General features: G+C 38.6%; 1 protein-coding gene and 1 long non-coding RNA gene across 4 annotated transcripts; one reads left to right on the top strand and one right to left on the bottom strand.

Moving 5' to 3' along the window:
• Positions 1-1,032: 1,032 nt before the first annotated feature.
• On the top strand, positions 1,033-15,111 carry LOC139974748 (activating signal cointegrator 1 complex subunit 1-like). 3 transcript variants are annotated; one of them, XM_071982136.1, is made up of 9 exons: positions 1,033-1,183; positions 7,282-7,507; positions 7,902-8,093; positions 8,428-8,606; positions 9,368-9,457; positions 9,922-9,968; positions 10,535-10,654; positions 11,199-11,379; positions 12,763-15,111. In XM_071982136.1, the coding sequence occupies exons 2-9, from the start codon at positions 7,369-7,371 to the stop codon at positions 12,874-12,876; spliced, it is 1,062 nt and encodes a 353-aa protein (XP_071838237.1). In that variant the 5' UTR covers positions 1,033-1,183; positions 7,282-7,368; the 3' UTR covers positions 12,877-15,111. The 3 variants fall into 3 exon arrangements, with proteins under 3 accessions (XP_071838237.1, XP_071838236.1, XP_071838238.1); XM_071982135.1 differs by having other exon boundaries at positions 1,084-1,232; XM_071982137.1 differs by lacking the exon at positions 1,033-1,183 and adding an exon at positions 1,356-1,378.
• LOC139974749 (uncharacterized) lies at positions 3,746-6,626 on the bottom strand. The gene is made up of 3 exons (XR_011795537.1): positions 6,206-6,626; positions 5,305-5,464; positions 3,746-4,879 (listed from the first exon to the last, which is right to left on the bottom strand). It is a non-coding gene; the product is annotated as an uncharacterized lncRNA (long non-coding RNA).
• Positions 15,112-16,886: the final 1,775 nt, after the last annotated feature.

Raw genomic sequence — 16,886 nt, 5'->3', positions numbered from 1 at the left:
CGGTCGCAGAGAGTGTTTCGACCGTCTTGCCAAAGGCAAAGATTCACACACGCCACCTATATAAGACGCTTTTAGTCGACCTCTGACTACCTACCTAGAAAGTACGAACTAATTCAGTTCAGTTTACTGCGTAGTCATATTCAGATCTTTGACATAGTTTCGAGACATATCCTTAATGCTTGGCCCATTTCTAATATAGGCTTCCCGCTTTATTTAGGTCACGAATCACATGAAGCACGATCACGGAATAGCTCCATGAATCCGGCTTATTCTATAATAACTTTAACTCGAGCTAAGATAGGACCCAACAGATTGATAACTTTGTAAAAACATTTTAATTGGTGTCATTTTATATAGTTTCCCTATATAGGCCTATGGACTATTTTTCACTCCCTTCAGTTTTTTTGGTTGCTGTCATTACCTTTTTATTTATTGATATTAGCGTAATTTATTGACAATTAATACTGTATTCATTTCTGTGGTTTCGAACAGGATGCAACCTTCCAGTGCACCTGCACAAACGATCATGGTCAAGGTTACCAGCGTTAGCGTTTTTGCACTAAATCTAGGGGTTTTTTCTTCACTTTTCCGGAGTACTAGGTACGCTTTTCAAATTTGGCGGTATCTAGCGTTTTTCGCCCAAAATTTGGTAATTCACAAAATAATTACTCGTTTTCTTAAACTTTCGAGACCAAATTACGACTTGGCAACCCCAAAAAAACTATTTATAGGTTTTCGTGGCTTTTACACTATAATACCGTATAATCATGGTATAATATAGTCTGCCCTTAGTGGCTGCTGGGGACCCAACTTCCGGCAACAACGTAACCAGCACTCGTCACAGTATGGAACCATTTCTGAATCGACGGTTCCTGAAAGGACGACGGTTGCTGTGTTTGCGCAGCGATCTCTGAATAGACGGTCTGTGTATCAACGACACTCTCTGAGCGGACGGCGCCTAACGTTAAACGACGATTTCAAAATGGACGGCTGCTGTAGGCTATCTCTAAGTAGACGGTTTCTGAGTGAACGACCATTTCTGAGTGGACGGCGCCTCACGTTTACCCTTTCCGCGTTCCATATCACAGTATATCGATATTAGCGGCCAACGGCGCGTAACGTTGATGTATACACTATTGGCTGCTGTTAGTGGCTGCTCTTAAGGGTTGCTACCTTCAAACAGGTGCTTGTCGCTGGTAACCCTTGTCATAGTAGGCCCTCAGTATGCCAAGGTGATGCTCTAAAACGAATAACAATGTTTAAATGATTAAGTTTAGTGGAGCCACGTTCCTTTAAGAATTTGGTTTCAATGTATTAATTAGTGAACTACCGTATAGAGGCCTAAGTCAAAGCTTAATTCGAAATTTTCGCACAACAGGTTCCTGTATAAAGGTTTAACAGGCCTAGCCTAGACCTATGTTAAAGCAGCATTTTGCGTTTGTCCAGAATTTTTCCGTGTCTATCGAGTTTTTATCATAATACGATCACAAAAGACAAAACTAAGACTTTCTCATACTTTTTTCCCCACATCGAACGTTAATTAGCAAGTAATTAAGGATATTATATGATTCTGAGAATTGTGTCTCCCAGACACAATCGACATTAGTATTTATCACATGCAGCTCTACAAACCGCCTATTCAAATTCAACCAATCAGTGAAGAGATGTTTATGTATGACTTGGAGCTTAAAATAGACTCAGTCATTGGCATGGCAATCCCTCAGCGTCTTTACCGTGAGTAAAGTGTACACGCACGTAAGCCTACAGTACGTAGTACTTAGCAAAGTATTTAGTGTCGTATAATTGCTACATGCACACAATACTATAACCTGGTGACGAAGTGACAAAAGAATAAAACAATGGAGAAGCGCTCAAATGGGAAATATAAGTTTTTGAAGAACCTAACTTCCCCTGAAAAGAGAAAATGGCGGAAAGCCCAGAAGAAAAAGTGTCACGAAACCGTGTCCCTTTCGGGAATCAATAGGAAAGATGGAGCGAAGTGAAGAGGAATTTACATCTGAAGAGTGATTCAGAAGTCACTCGACTTCTACTCGACAGGTAAGCAAAGGATAGAATTGTTCGTTACAATTTTTGTTTACATGATTTAACGTTACTTCTCATTATCGGTGAGAGAAACTGAGACCGAACCTCTGCCTCCACTATTATTACTACAGTATCTAGTTTAGCCTATGCCAGTATAGGGGCCTATACTAAGTCTATAGTACTACTAGGCCTAGTACTAGTATAGTGTACTTAGCCTATCATTTACTAGCACAACCAAGGCCAGTTAGGCTAAACGCTCTTACTTTTCTTACTCTTTCTTCACATTCATAGTCTTATCAAATTGCAACAAGTTTTTGTTCTTGATACAGTGCTAACTAACGTTCACGCCGACGCATAGATACTTTACACTAGACTTTACAAGGCATGGGCTATGATGGCAGTGATTGCGTATGCAGTAGCCGAAATCACGAGGCCTACGTTCTGGCGGTTCCCGTTAGTTTCATGCCCAAAATAATGTTTGTTTCCTCCCCTAAAAACGTTTCTTACCTCTGTACCTCCTCAATCATGGGGAGGAAATTATCGTTTTTCCAGGGAGGAAGCTGATGAAAGCATATTGGCTAGGCTATGTGGAAAGAATAAATTTAGTAGGCCTAGGGCCTAAGTGGAATAACTGTAGGAATTTCATTTCATTTCTACCTTTCCTACAAAATATCTCTTCCCATATAGCCTAGCCAATTTGCCTCCCTTGAAAAATGTTTCTTTGATTGAAATCGTTATTTTCTCTCCTAAATCAAAAATTACAGTTACTTCAGTACCTAACTCTTTCTACGTAGCCTAGCCAAATGTCTTCTTGCTTGAATTCCTCCCCTGAGAAACAGTACTTTCCTCCCTGAGTGATAGTTTATTTTTGTGATTCTACTTTCAGGTTTACAAGAAATTTCTCAAAGTCTGCAGGCAGATGGACCTGTGTTCCTGTTATGGAAAAGAATAGTTACAAGTACATTCCGCAACTGATGAAGGACATATTTAGACGGAGGCTTGATGATGACAATTCTCAACTAGGACGTGTTGTCGTGTTGTTCTTGCTGAGGATGACCCAAGGCACATCTCGGGTACAATTCGCCCGAGCCAACCTCCATCAGTTTTACAGCTTCTTGCAAGCCATCATAGCAGGATGGGACCAAGTTCTACTGTTGTAATGAGTCAAATCTATAAGTCTTCCTTGCATCAGCAAGTGATATCCTTTTTTTTGGGTGGGGGGGGGGTGGGATGGAGTTGTTGCACAGCTTGTTGCAAGCCACCAGAGCAGGATGGGGCCTAGTTCTACTTTGTAATAAGTCAAATCTATTAATCTTCCTCGCTTCAGCAAGTAATATTATTTGTGGGTGGGGGGGGGGAGGGAGGTTGGAGTGATTGAAACCTGCATGTCTCCTACAACTTTCCAGTAATTTAAAAAGTGGTAGGGGTGGGGGGATTTTTTTCTCAAAGTCATCAGTCATGCCAATTGATCTAAAACATAATGCATGTACTAGTTTGGAATCAGGTTTGGACTCGAAGAACTATTCCTTTTTTTTATTTTATTGTTGTAAAGATCAGCAGACTTATTCTAAGCAAATTCATCAATAAAGAAGGAGCACTTAATTGAACTTGTTATGTGTATTGAAGCTTATTAATGTCCATGTTTCAGAATAAATTAGCACATTAAATTGGAAGATTTTGCAGATTGAAGTAAGAACAGCAGTGAGAGAAACTGTGTTTATTCAAAGCCCTGAATGGTAAAGTCAAAGAACACAGACAATTAGAGAAAAACCATGATTACGTCTTTCAAGAAAAAAATGTAAAACTAATAACATGTCTATAATCTTAGATGATAGTGAAAACAAATCTATATTTGGCAAGGAATACAACTGATCAAGAAATACAGAACTGAATACAAGTGAATGATAAAGTCAAGGAAATAGAGACTATCTTTGACCCAAGATAACTTTGACCTATGGAAAACAATAGAAATCAATTACTCTCCAAGGGCTACATATTAAAGCAGCATTTTGCGTCCTTTTCTATGATATTTCTCAACCTCACTGACTCCACTATGTCATAACGACATACATAACTAGTTTATCTATATAAATCTTACTTCAAATGGTGGCATAAAATTCGAAAAAATTTGTAACTTTCAACTTTGTTTTTCTCCTAAATATTTTCCGTTGGGATCCAAATTAACCTCGCCCATAATATGAATATTCAAACACTACGAACGTGCTGCTTTAAAATGTAACAGTTAACCAACTTCTCTTCTTGAGATATGGCATTAGCACCAATGGCCGTAAGCATAACAATGGGATTATCTACCCACCGAGTGTTATCAACATTTGCCATGAAACAAACTTTCTCTTCTTGGGATATGAACTATTGTCCTCAAAATGACCTTCATGATTAACAAAATGTATTACCTACTCACCAAGGGCCACCTATATGGCAAGTTTGAAGTTCAACCAACTTTCACTTCTTGATATTGTTTATAAGGTTTCAAGAATTGAACATCTCTTGACCTAAAATGACCTTTTACCTCCATTAAAAACAATCTACTTACCAAGTGCTATCTACATAGCAAGTTGGGATGTCCAACCAACTAACACTTCTTGAGATACTGTTTTTACACAGATTTCAAAAATTGACCTCAAATGACCTTTGAACTTGATGAAAAACAATAAGGAACAATAAAGACTACCTATATACCAAGTTTGAATTCAAGCAACTTTTTACTCCTTGAGATGTTGTGTGTACATATATCAAAAAAGAGTGCCGGATGGGTTTCAAGCAGTTGCATTACCAGTTGTCGAGGCTGTTGAACATCTACATTACCAACCATTGCCTAAGAAGAAAAGTGAAGAAAAAAGAGTATCATTTATTTTGCTTAAGTAATAATATCATTGCTTTTGATGATAGACAGCACTGATTGATTGTCGCTTTGAGTGTTTAATATACATGTAATATAAGAAGATAGACATAAAATATATTGTTTGAACACTACACCAAGTACTACGAAGTGCTCTGTTTTTCAAAACTTGCTTTCAGACAAACAGTATTTTGCTTCCAAAAAGGATGAGCAAATATAACCCTTTGATAATTGATGTCACTTGAAAATAACTATTTTCAGTATGACAATCTAGCCAGCTACTTATGTTGCTAGTATTCTTTAATTGAGCAAGCCATTCTGTTATTACACTGAGTTTAACTGTTTAAAGAATTCACAGCTGTTACTTTGCAGATCCCACAATTTTGCATATTGAAACGTACCCTTACATTTCCCATTCACTCCTGTTGGCGTTCTTCTACCTGCCTCCTAGCTGCAGCTGCTGTTAGCCGGGTTGTCCCGTTGTCTGGTGTTACCCAGGAGCTAACCTCTCCGTCCTCTACTTCTGCAAGCCCTCCATGGTGTTTCCTCACCAGATGGTTGCTAAGAAGGTAGCAAAAGGTTTCAAATTATAAACATGTCTTTGGATCCACTGCTAAAATGTATTGCTCTCATTTACTGGTGACATATGACTAGATGCTATTTATCACTTTCATGGAATGGTTGTACACTTTACTATGAAATTTATACAACAGCAGACATTGCATGTTGCCCTAGGTTTCAGTTTCCCGACCCGTTAGTTCCTCCCCTGAAAATGTTAGTTTCCTCTACTAAAAACGTTACTTTCCTCCCCTACATCAAGGTAGTAAAGTACCGCATTCAGGTTAGGAAACTAATATGCTTGTTGAATGAAACTTAAAAAAGGGTTACTTACTACACTCACGCATAATCATAAAAATCGCCTAAATCATCAATTGCAATTACTACAGTTTTGCAAAGCACTTGCTACAAAGCACTACTTAAATCTCCACATGGCCTAGCCAGTATGCCTTATTGCATTCCCTTATGAGAAACGTTACTTTCATCTCCTGAAAAACGTTATTTTCTCCCATGTTGTGAGAGGAGGAAGCTAACGTTTTTCAAGAGATCCGGAAAAAAGGCCCCCATTGCGATACACTCATAGCTACATTGCTTTTAGTGCAAAATTCACAGCGTGTACATAACGTTATTCAGGCCTAACCAGTGTAAGTCACCACACACTAATAGGTCTGATTGTACTACAATAACTAGCCTATGTAACACCGAGTAGAGTGATACAATATCGTTCTAGAGAATGTTACGTACCGATCGAGTTCTTGCTGGTTCAATGACTTTCTCTCTTATGTATCCTTGCTACAAAGCTGGTTTTATTTTCGCGGAGCGACGAATTTTCTTGGGTTTTTAGGGCATCGTATGCAATGAGATATGCCGTAAGTGTCCCTTCGCGCAATACGTACATCTCCTCAGCTGATTCTTGTTTACTGTTTACCTTGCTATTCAAAGTACCTTTTCCGTTATACATATTCACGAGGTTCCTTTATGTGGGAGGAGTCTATCGAAGTCAAAGATTCAAAATACGAAAACCAGAAAATGTCATATTTTTGCACTTTTCGGGAATAGTTTGAGTTGAAACTTTACAGTTAGCTTAGTTTACGTCATTGGTATAGTATCGGATATAGTATATAGTATTGGAAAATCTCGAGAATCAACGCAAAATGCTGCTTTAAATGCCACACACCCATGCAATTGATTTTTCTTTTTCTTCTATAGGCAGACCTAGGCTAGGTACATAAAAAACGCAGTTTAAAACCCAAGGCAAGGCATAGCCTAAGTTAGAATGCATAGGACATTTTCTCCGGGATATTGGAGCCAGGGAAGTGGGACACAGGGCATGTGCCCTCCAGCATTATAGAAATCTACAATTTTTACACAATGTCCCTTTCCTTAAGAACCCTTTTATCATATATAAAGTGTCCTATTCTTGATTCATAAATTGATAGAAGGTATTTAAACTGTACCTATGTGTTGAAAAGTTACCAGATATTTTGTGGTTTGCCCTGTCAAATCAAAAGTTCCAAGGCCCTCCAGTCAAAGTTTGTGCAACCCCTTCCATCCCCAACCCTAGGCCTACACCTGGATACAATTTGTGGATGTATTCCTCAAAGGAGTAGTTAAAAATCTGAGCAAATCTAAAATGAAATCTGTATCCTGTGACAAAACCAAATATCATATTAGTTAAGTTTCTTATAAGCCAGAACATGTACTGTATTTTATAGAGAAATAACCTGTACTCATATATGTTTCTTTTCTTTTTCTGACTTTGACCACCTGAAAAATATTTCTCCTTTTATTCGGACAATTTTATTCTCCTTCACTTCCAGTCGAAACATTGTAACAGGACTGTAAACATACTACTGTACTGTACATTTCTGAGAGTTCCACTGCTGGATAACATTTCAGATTGCACAATGGATGTTCTCAAACCTACTACAATACAGATTGGGGGCAGATGTTATCGAAGGAACGCAACCAATCCACCTCCAGGTTGGAAGTTTTCAGAACAGGTCCAGCCTTATCAAGAAGATGAAGAGATTTTTACTAGCCAAGGTACAGTAAAGAAAGCAGGTCAGCTGGCCTACACCTCTCTCCACACCCAATCCAGTCTTTCATGATGTTAGCACACAAAGTTGCTTAATCGCTGCAACAAGACAAATTTCCCAGAAAATCAATGTGTACTTAAACCAGTCTGGCAAACATTTCTGAAGGCATCAAAAGTTCAAGAAATTATTTTTATCATAATTTTGGTGTAGACAGAATGCTTAATAAATGTGATGTTTCATGAGCGGTAAAAATTAAAATGTAATCTATCTCAATTTAAAGACTACCGTAGAGATTTACTGTATCCCACAATGTATAGGTTATTAGATTCTCATTGCATCTTTGTATTCTGCTTTAACAAATTGACAGCGTAAGTGTTTTTTTTTGTTTTGTCGTGGCACAGACTATGAAGGCGATGATTCTGAATTTATAGACGTTCAGGAAACAGACAAAGGATTCAGTCTATCGATGGAAGTTCCCAGTGCTTTCTACGGTCGTATCATCGGTAAAGGTGGGGAAACCAGGAGGAGGATAGAGGACGAGACGCAATGCAAGATCAACATCCCTAACCGTGGCAGCCGTTCCGAGGTCGTCAGTAAGTATCACATTCGTGGACGATTGCGACTTCATATGTGAAAAACAAGGGTTGGACAAGCATGTACATTTAGGAATGTACTTAAAACAGTTGATTGTGTTTGCAGGGTCACTTTCTAGCCATCAAATACAATGGAAGAATGATATATTGCTAGTGTGCTTCATTTATCTTATAACAGAAGTTTAGAACTGTCTTGTAAGTTGGCCGGGGGGCAGGGGTGGGGGGAGAGGGATGGGTGGTTCAATGGAGGGAGTAACGTATACTTTTGCCACATAAAGTACACATGGTAATCTGCAGTTGAAATGTAACTGTTATGTTTGGTCAATTTATGTAGTGATCCATGGGTCCAATAGGAATGGAGTGATATCAGCCAAGACTAGGATCGATCTTCTTGTGGAGGAGGCTCGTCAGAAGCAACCATTCACCCACTTTCTGTCATTGCCACTCAACACCGAGAGCCTTCAAGGCAGTTTTGAGGAATTCAGGGAAGATGTCCTTCGCCAGTGTCATGGAGTAAGTGTTTAGTCCCAGTTCATATGCTGTTGTTGTGCCATACAGTGTCAGATTTGCACTGCTTGATTCAAACCTCAAAGAAACTATAATGTTAGATCTTTAAAAGTCTCAATGCTACGTGGTATGTTGCAATTATTTCTCATTTTCACCTGTTGAGCTTTCCCAAGTCGTGGACGTCTTATTGTGTCCAATCATGTCTGTTACAAGCTTTGGGATTTTTTTGTGTCATTGCAAATATGCAAAATCTAGATTTAAGCATCTGATTGCCACTAAAAGTGCAAATCAACTTGAAGTGAACAATTCCTTCCGATAGTAAAGGGGGAAAAATTCACTTTGGAAGATATCAAATACAAATACAGGTCATGCCAAAAAATGCCAACCAAAGAGAGTTTAAAGATTGAACTTTTATTTTCAAAACCAGTACACCATAGGATATAACATATGCTGGTATATCACATGTGTCTCCTCTCTTTGACATGTCTAAACATTTTTGAAGTTTCTAAAACCAAGATATTACCAGCGTTTCAAATTGGTCGGTAAGGTTGTTGGAGGAATCAAGTGGGAGGGATGTGTAGTGAGATTGCAGGAGAGTTTTTGCAACTGTGAATTTACACCCGAAATCAGAAATGAAAAAAGTTGGCATTTCACAAAACCATGTGGATGACAATTCTGCATGAAGGTATAACACACTCTTATGTTAGGTTATGGTAGTGCTTGTAATTTTTTCTGTCCTCCAACTGATCTCACTATTTCATTTACAGACGGTTGGTTTGAGTGAAGCTATTTTTCAGAAGCCTTGCAAACTTCACCTAACCATCACTACTCTTGTACTTCTCTCCAAGATGGAAGTGGTAAGATTCAATAACAGATTTGAAACTGTATAATGGGCTGACAATTCAAGATGTTTTGTACCTTAGGCACCCCCAGCCACCCTCCCCCTCTCCCCTCCTAAAAAATAGAGAGAAACAAAAATCAAAATGCTTGTTGATCTTTATTCTCATGGGGGATATTTACTTACTTGACCTTCTTGTGTGAAGTCGTGAGTTTCGTTTTCAGCGAATCTGAATCAATTAAAATCATATACAACGCTGTGGCAAATTGAGTTGGGTTCAGCGGTATCCTTTTCTTTTTACTGACAGTAGAAATATCTTCATTTTGTTGTGAATTTAAATTGTACCTGTTCAAGTACGAACCATTTATATTTTATCTAATTTTCTCGCTTTTTTATTTTGATAGTGCATGACTTTTATTCCAAATTTTGCTTGTAGCTCTCGGGTGACTTTTCTTTTTTTCACAATTTATTGATCAATTTCAGATGAAGGCTAAGGAACTTTTGCAGATATGTCAGAAGGAGGTGGTTGAGTAAGTCATATTTTCCAAACAGTTTGGAATTTTTCATTTTCATTTTGGGAGACTGGTTAGTTTTGTAACGTCTTCAATAACGAAACCAAATCGCTTCATCAAACTTGTCTGGTGGGTTGCCTTTTATTGACAATTTTCTTCAATCTTCTCAATGTAGTAATATAAGTAGGGATTGTGGTAAATTCCATATAAAGAGGCATTCTCAAAAGTGATATAACAAAACATGAATCTATGAAATGAGACTGTCTGTGTGTGCGTGTGTTTTTTCGTTGCACGAAAAGTGTCATTCTGTTATTCGAAAAGTGCTTTTTTTGTTTAAAACAAATTATAATTAAAATAATAAACTGGAATCTGTGTGACATAATAATGTACAGGGGGATTCTTTTCTGTTTGAGAAGTTTTCAGGTCATTTCTTGCTTAACCCCATTTAAACCAAAGTAATACATTCCACTGTCCCTTGAAGTTTCCTCCCACCCCTCTTTTCCTCCCCCCCCCCGGCTCCCATACCCAGCTTCAATCATCTTCACCGGCTGCTGTAAACATTGATTTAATAAATGACCCATCAGACCCATCTTACAGGGGGAGCGACTTAATGTTGATGTCAGAGGTCTAGAATGCATGAATGATGAGCCTGGAAAGGTCCGTGTCCTTTATGCGAAAGTAGAACCTCGCAGCAAAACAAACAAGTGAGTTTTAAGTATTAATGGCGGTCTAAAATAGAAAACAAAAATTAGGGCCGGGCCGGCAAGCCTAAGGTGCGAAAAGGGTTACGGCATCAATCTCTTAGTGGAAACTAGAAGTATTTAAGGTTTTTTGAGTTAACCAGTTTATCATTGTTTAGATTTGATTAGTTTAGGATTGGTCATTATCAAATCTGCATCTACGTGTACCCTGGAGGACTTCCCATAGAAAGTAGCCTCAAACTGGCATATGCAGCTATATTTACAAGTTTCCCCCGCAAGTCCCCATTTATACACCTGGGGAAGAGAGGCAATGGAGATAAAGGGCCTTGCCCAAGGATTACGTTTGCCTAGGCTAAGGACACAACGTAATGATCCTGTCAGGACTCGAACCTGTAACATCAGATCTCAAGTCACTGCCTTAACCACGATGCTCTTAAAGGGACCCTAACAGAGACACACTTGAAGCTTTAAGAAGTAAAAACTTTTACATCTTCATCTACAACTCTTAAAATATCTCATATATGTTTTCATCTTCTTTTCATGGTAGGTTACAACTAATAGCGGATGGCTTGATGGAAAGATTCCGTGCCGCTGGACTTGCCAGAGTTGACTTCGATAGGGTCAAGATACATGCGACACTGATGAATTGTGCCTTTTGGAAAGATTTTGATGTCCAGGGGAGGACATCTGAAGTCACAAGTTACTTTGATAGTAGACCCATTATGGAGGTAGGCATTAATGACTTTATTAGTATATATTGTCCAAGTACAGGCAATTTACTGCTGGAACAAGGGTATGATGAATATAAAGAAAAAGAAAGAATGAAAAACACTTAACGAGGGTCGAGGGTTCAATGACTGACGACACTTTACATGAAAGAAATTGGCCATATGTACTGAAGGAAGATGTGACCGGCTATTTATACAGATTGTATTAAAATAGTCTAAATGAAAACACTGCTTAGAGTGTAACACTAGTCTGACCTATAATCTACAGCCACTTAACAGGTTGTTAGCTTATTCTGCATAAATTAAATAACACAACAACAAAAATTAAGAAGAATACAATGAGAATCCACTCTTTAATAAAATATTTACTTAAACACTGTTAAATGTAAACACGATGTGTCACATGTAGTGTCTCAACCCACTTTCTGTGCAGCCCCCGTACATATATACATATATACTTGACATGGGTTAATGTTGCATGTCAATAGTCTATTTGAAATGGAAAATAACCTTTTTGAAATCCATTATGTTTTAGATATTGATACATAATGTGCTGAAAGACGTTATTTGGATATTTTAATTTTCTGTTGGGCGAGTGTGAGTGCATTTGTGACGCCCAGCTTGTAAAACATGATATCTCAAGAAGAGAAGGTCACACCAACTTCATATTTGATTTGTAGAAGTACTACATTGAGTACAAGAAGCCTATTGTTTTTGGTGGAGGTCAAAGGTCATTTAGGGTCACGAGGGGTCAAATTGTGAAAACCTTGTAAACAAGAAATCTCAAGAAGGAAGCTTGGGAGGATTTCATATTTGGTGTGTAGGAGTACCACATTGTGTAAAGAAGCCTATTGTTTTTGGTGGAGGGCAAAGGTCATTTGGGTTCACCAGGTGTCAAATTGTGGAAACCCTGTAATCACAATATCTCAGTAATGGAAGCTCGATAAAAGTTCATTTGGGTTCACCAGGTGTCAAATTGTGGAAACCCTGTAATCACGATATCTCAATAATGGAAGCTCAATAATGGGACCTCGAATTTTGTGATTAGATGTACCACATTGAGTTAAAGTAGCCGATTGTTTTTGGTGTAGGTCGAAGGTCATTGGTTGTCATCAGAGGTCAAATCGTGAAACCCTTGTAAACATGTCCACCCTCACTATACATTACGTCAGATTCACAAAGAAAACTGCTCATGTTACACCATCGAAACCACAATGCATTTTTGCATTCTGGTTGTGTATTTCATGCATTTTCTTGATATTGCAGATACATTCTAGCCACCGTATTAAATATTTTTGCAAAGACGATAACAATTTCCTCCCTTCACAAATCAGTATCTCTTCTCCTAATATCATTGAACTTTTTTTAATATTTTGTCCCCAGAAATTTGGCGACTACACGTTTGGGAGTCATACCATCGATTCCGTTCACATTTCGGAGCGAAGCTCGTACGACGCCAACGGATTCTACTTATCTGCAGGAGTAATCAATTTTTAGGAGTGAACTTTCAACTTGTGGGATGCAAACTTATTCCAAAAATGGAGATGGTACATAAAGCAGTTGGATGTAATCTTTTTTCAATCAATCAGAAGACATTTATATAGTGCCAAAATCAACAAGTATTGTTCAAAGGCGCTATTAGCCTTGGTCATTGGTAACTTGTCACCCATACACACCAGAGTGTGCACAATTCAATCATTCTCTCCTGGGGCACCACAGTGCACCACAACCACGTGTCCCCCGGGGTCTTCCCATAGGGAGCAGCCACAAACCGGCGCACACAACTATATTTACAAGTTACCTCGCAAGTCCCCATTAATACACCTGGGTGAAGAGAGGCAATGGAGATAAAGTGCCTTGCCCAAGGACACAACGCAATGATCTGGCCAGGGCTCAAGTCCACTGCCTTAACCACTTGACCACAACGCCCCCCTTTAACCACATTCCACCTCTCATCAGGTGCAACAGAAGTAAAGGAAACATGTCAGAAGTAGGATGCTGTGAGGGAGGGCTCCAGCATCCTATCCACAAGGGACATATTAAGTTATTAACTGTTTCAAACTTTAAAGTTTCTAACAATAGGCACCGCTGCTCTGCCGAGATAAACTCCAATGTTTGATATTTTTATTCGGCCTTTAACCTGCTTGGGATTTTGCAGCTGCTTGCATCTTTCTGTCTGACAGACTTTGACAAGCAATGAAGCTGATTGGCCAGCCAGTGTACTGGCTCAGACAGGGTTAGCTCCTTCACCAGGTTGTGGTTCCAAAGGCAACAATTTCCACTTGTTGGGCAAACTTGCTAGTTTTATCCATTGTGCCAAAATCTACCGCTTCTTTCATGGTCTCAGTTCTCAGAGCCTGAAGCAAGTAGTAACCCCAGTTCAACCCTGTCTTCTATTCTAGCATTTTGTACATATATATTTATAATGAATCTTTTTATTTGACAGTTGATTACTGGTATGCTACAATGGGATGTATGCTCACTGACAAGTATTGGTTGGGGGGGGGGGTGAGGGGAAGGTCAAAATTGTTCAGTTCAACTTCATTGGTTTTGCTTAAGAGGCCAATTGCAATATATAACTACCTTTTTGTAAAATAATTATAAAGCGAAGCATTGTGCGATGGTTTTAGGAACAAGCTCAGTTGATTGTAATTTACGTAAAGTGCTCTGGACCTTCTTGAGCAGTTGTAGTAGCGGTCAATGTCTGTGATATAGACAATCAAAATTTGAATAAGGTTAACTGCTACATTAAAGTAAATCCATGAAGAAAAGTCAAATTGTAAAGAAAAGGGTAAAAAGGAAAAGGGTAAATGTATGTGTATATATATATATAGCTAAATGTATACTTTGATCGACATTTCATGGTAAATATTGAGCCATTGCGTGGACTTCTACATTACGTCGACAATTTGGTGTCCATGTATTGTTTGAGCAATATTTTGCGACCACTCATAGGTACATATCACACGATGGAAATACTTTTCCTTGTTCCGGAGAGCGCCATTTATTTTGTGTCTAACTCCCGTCTGTTTAGCATTTGGTCTTCAACCATTAACCACGTGAATTTGAATGACGTATAAGTAGTGATTTCAAATTGGGTCATTAAGAGGACTTCATGTTTTACGTGTTTTACGGAAAAGTTTGATAGGTATATCTTCATTTCAAAGCTGTCAATAGTTGTAGTTTAAGACTAGTCGTATCATCCGCTAGTGAAACAATTGACACAAACACTAATAAAACTATGATGCAACACAGATATGTAAATGTAGTCCATACTCTTGACATGAGAGAAGTATAATTCCTACTGGGGGTTATGTCCACAACTATATAAAAGACAGGCTGCAATATATAACTTACAATGCACATTTTAATGCAAAGTGATCATATACATCCCCAAATTGTGTTGTCAAATTTCTAACTCACCTTCAAGAAGGTTAAGTTTGTTTCTCTATCATTGTATTTCCCTCTGCCAATATAATAAACCAAACTGCTGGATGGTACTTCCAGAAGTTATTGTTGTAAAAAACAAATATTTGTTTTAACTTAATCTGGAGTTGCATATTTTAAGCATTTTCATTCCTGGTCTTGCATAAGAGGCAACATTAATTCTCTGTTATCAAGTGGGTTTATATAACTTTATTTGGTATAGGTTTCAGCATGGTTATTTAAAAATTAACTTTCACTGCCTTGTTATTGTTTTAAATTGAACAAGCCAACCTAAAAGAAAAGTTATGTTTTGATTTTCATAACATAAATATTTTCATTTCTGGTCTCTGTAAAATGACAGTTCATGTTGGGTCTTAATGTCAGTTACCAGTGGCGTAGGAAGGTACTTTTGAGTGGGGGGGGGGCTGAAGACTGATGGCCAGCCTGGGGGAGGGTTCTAAGGGGAGGGGGTGTCCCCCTCCATTTTGGAATTTTTTGCATTTCCAGTTGGCCTCAGATGCAATTTGGTGCAATATAGCACACTTCAACACCCACTCCATTTTGTAAACTTAATTTTGTATTTTCACCTGGCCTTAGATGCAATTTGGTGCTCCAAATGAGATTTTTTTTCTCATTTGGAAATGAAAAAGGGGTTTTCTGACTTGCGAACCGGGGGGCGGAATGATACTTCCGCCCCTCCACATTTTTCACTGGGGGCTGGCGCCCCCAGCCCCCCCGGTTCCTACGCCCTTGTCAGTTACTGTAGGCAACACCTGAGTGCAAAGTTAATTCGCAGTAAAACCTTGTTTTGCATACGACATATTCTGCATTGCCCCAAATAAGGTCTACTGCCTATTATCTTAGATCTCTCGTACTGACAACCTGATGGCGTAGTTCCTCAAAGAGACTTTTAATCTTCCTTATCATATCCTGATGTGAGTGCAAGGCTACTTGGCAGTAAGGGATATATTTCCATTTTATCAGTGTGATCTTATACTCCGACGTCACAGGGTCAGCTAAAACAGCACGCTAGAAGGAACTCCAGCCAGAATAAATAGACTTCTTCAAAACCTTGTGTTTGCATACGATATATCCTGCATTGCCCCCAATATGGTTGACTGCCAATGTTGTTAGATCTCTTGTAACGACATCCTGATGGCATAGTTCCTCAAAGAGACTTTTTATCTTCCTTATCAAGATTGATTGCATACTATAATGAGATTGGAACACTCACTCTTCTCTATGGGTATACGCATGATTTCTTTTGGGAATGTTTGAATGTGTACCTCCGCGTGTTAACGCAGCATGTAAGGGGGTTATGAGGATGGTACATTCCCCCTCAGAGCCTGGAGATTTTTGAAACATGAAAACCCACATGGAGCTACTTGGTGCACAATTTTTACACTTTTGTGAAACAAAACAATTTACTTGTCGGGGAGGAGGGGGGGGGGGGGGGCTGTGTGCATGTCGTAAGTAACAAACTGGAAATAGTAGAAATAATAATAGCTACTTGTTGCCATTCCTCACCATCGGAGAGCTCTTAACTGCCATATATTGTTGTACACTGTGTTGAAGTAGCTAGACTAGTCAACTTAACTAAGAAATATATTTCTCCCTCGGTTCAAGATCACTAAGATCAAGATGTATTCACATCTAAAGTTTTTGACTTCAGAAAAAGTGGAGGTATTCTGTAGGTATTTCCAACTTCAACTGCCCTGAATTTCTTATCATGATTGTTGTTTTGTTGTTTCAAAAAGTGAGACAAGTTGTTTGTATGGTATGTCTGCCTTCCTTGGTTTACTTTTGCATGGTATGCTTGCTTGTTTCTTAGAGGAAGTAATATCATTTTGTTTGCAATGTTTTAGAGGAAGTAATATCATTTTGCTTGGAAAAGACAGGACCTACTTTAATGTTTGGTTTCTTGTATTGTGTGTGTATGGTATTTATAACATTGTATCGTTTCATGAGCCCAATATTATGCAAAGCAATCCTCGACAAAAATTTAATGAGTCAACCCCGCCACTTTGGGAAATTCTCGTCACATCGAAAAAAATCCACTCTCCATTTACGACTTAGGAGAA

The sequence above is a fragment of the Apostichopus japonicus genome, chromosome 10 (genome assembly GCF_037975245.1).
Source record: "Apostichopus japonicus isolate 1M-3 chromosome 10, ASM3797524v1, whole genome shotgun sequence".
Taxonomy (NCBI): Eukaryota; Metazoa; Echinodermata; class Holothuroidea; order Aspidochirotida; family Stichopodidae; genus Apostichopus; species Apostichopus japonicus.
The sequence above is the reverse complement of the archived record's forward strand: the minus strand, read 5'-3'. Positions and strand labels throughout refer to the sequence as shown.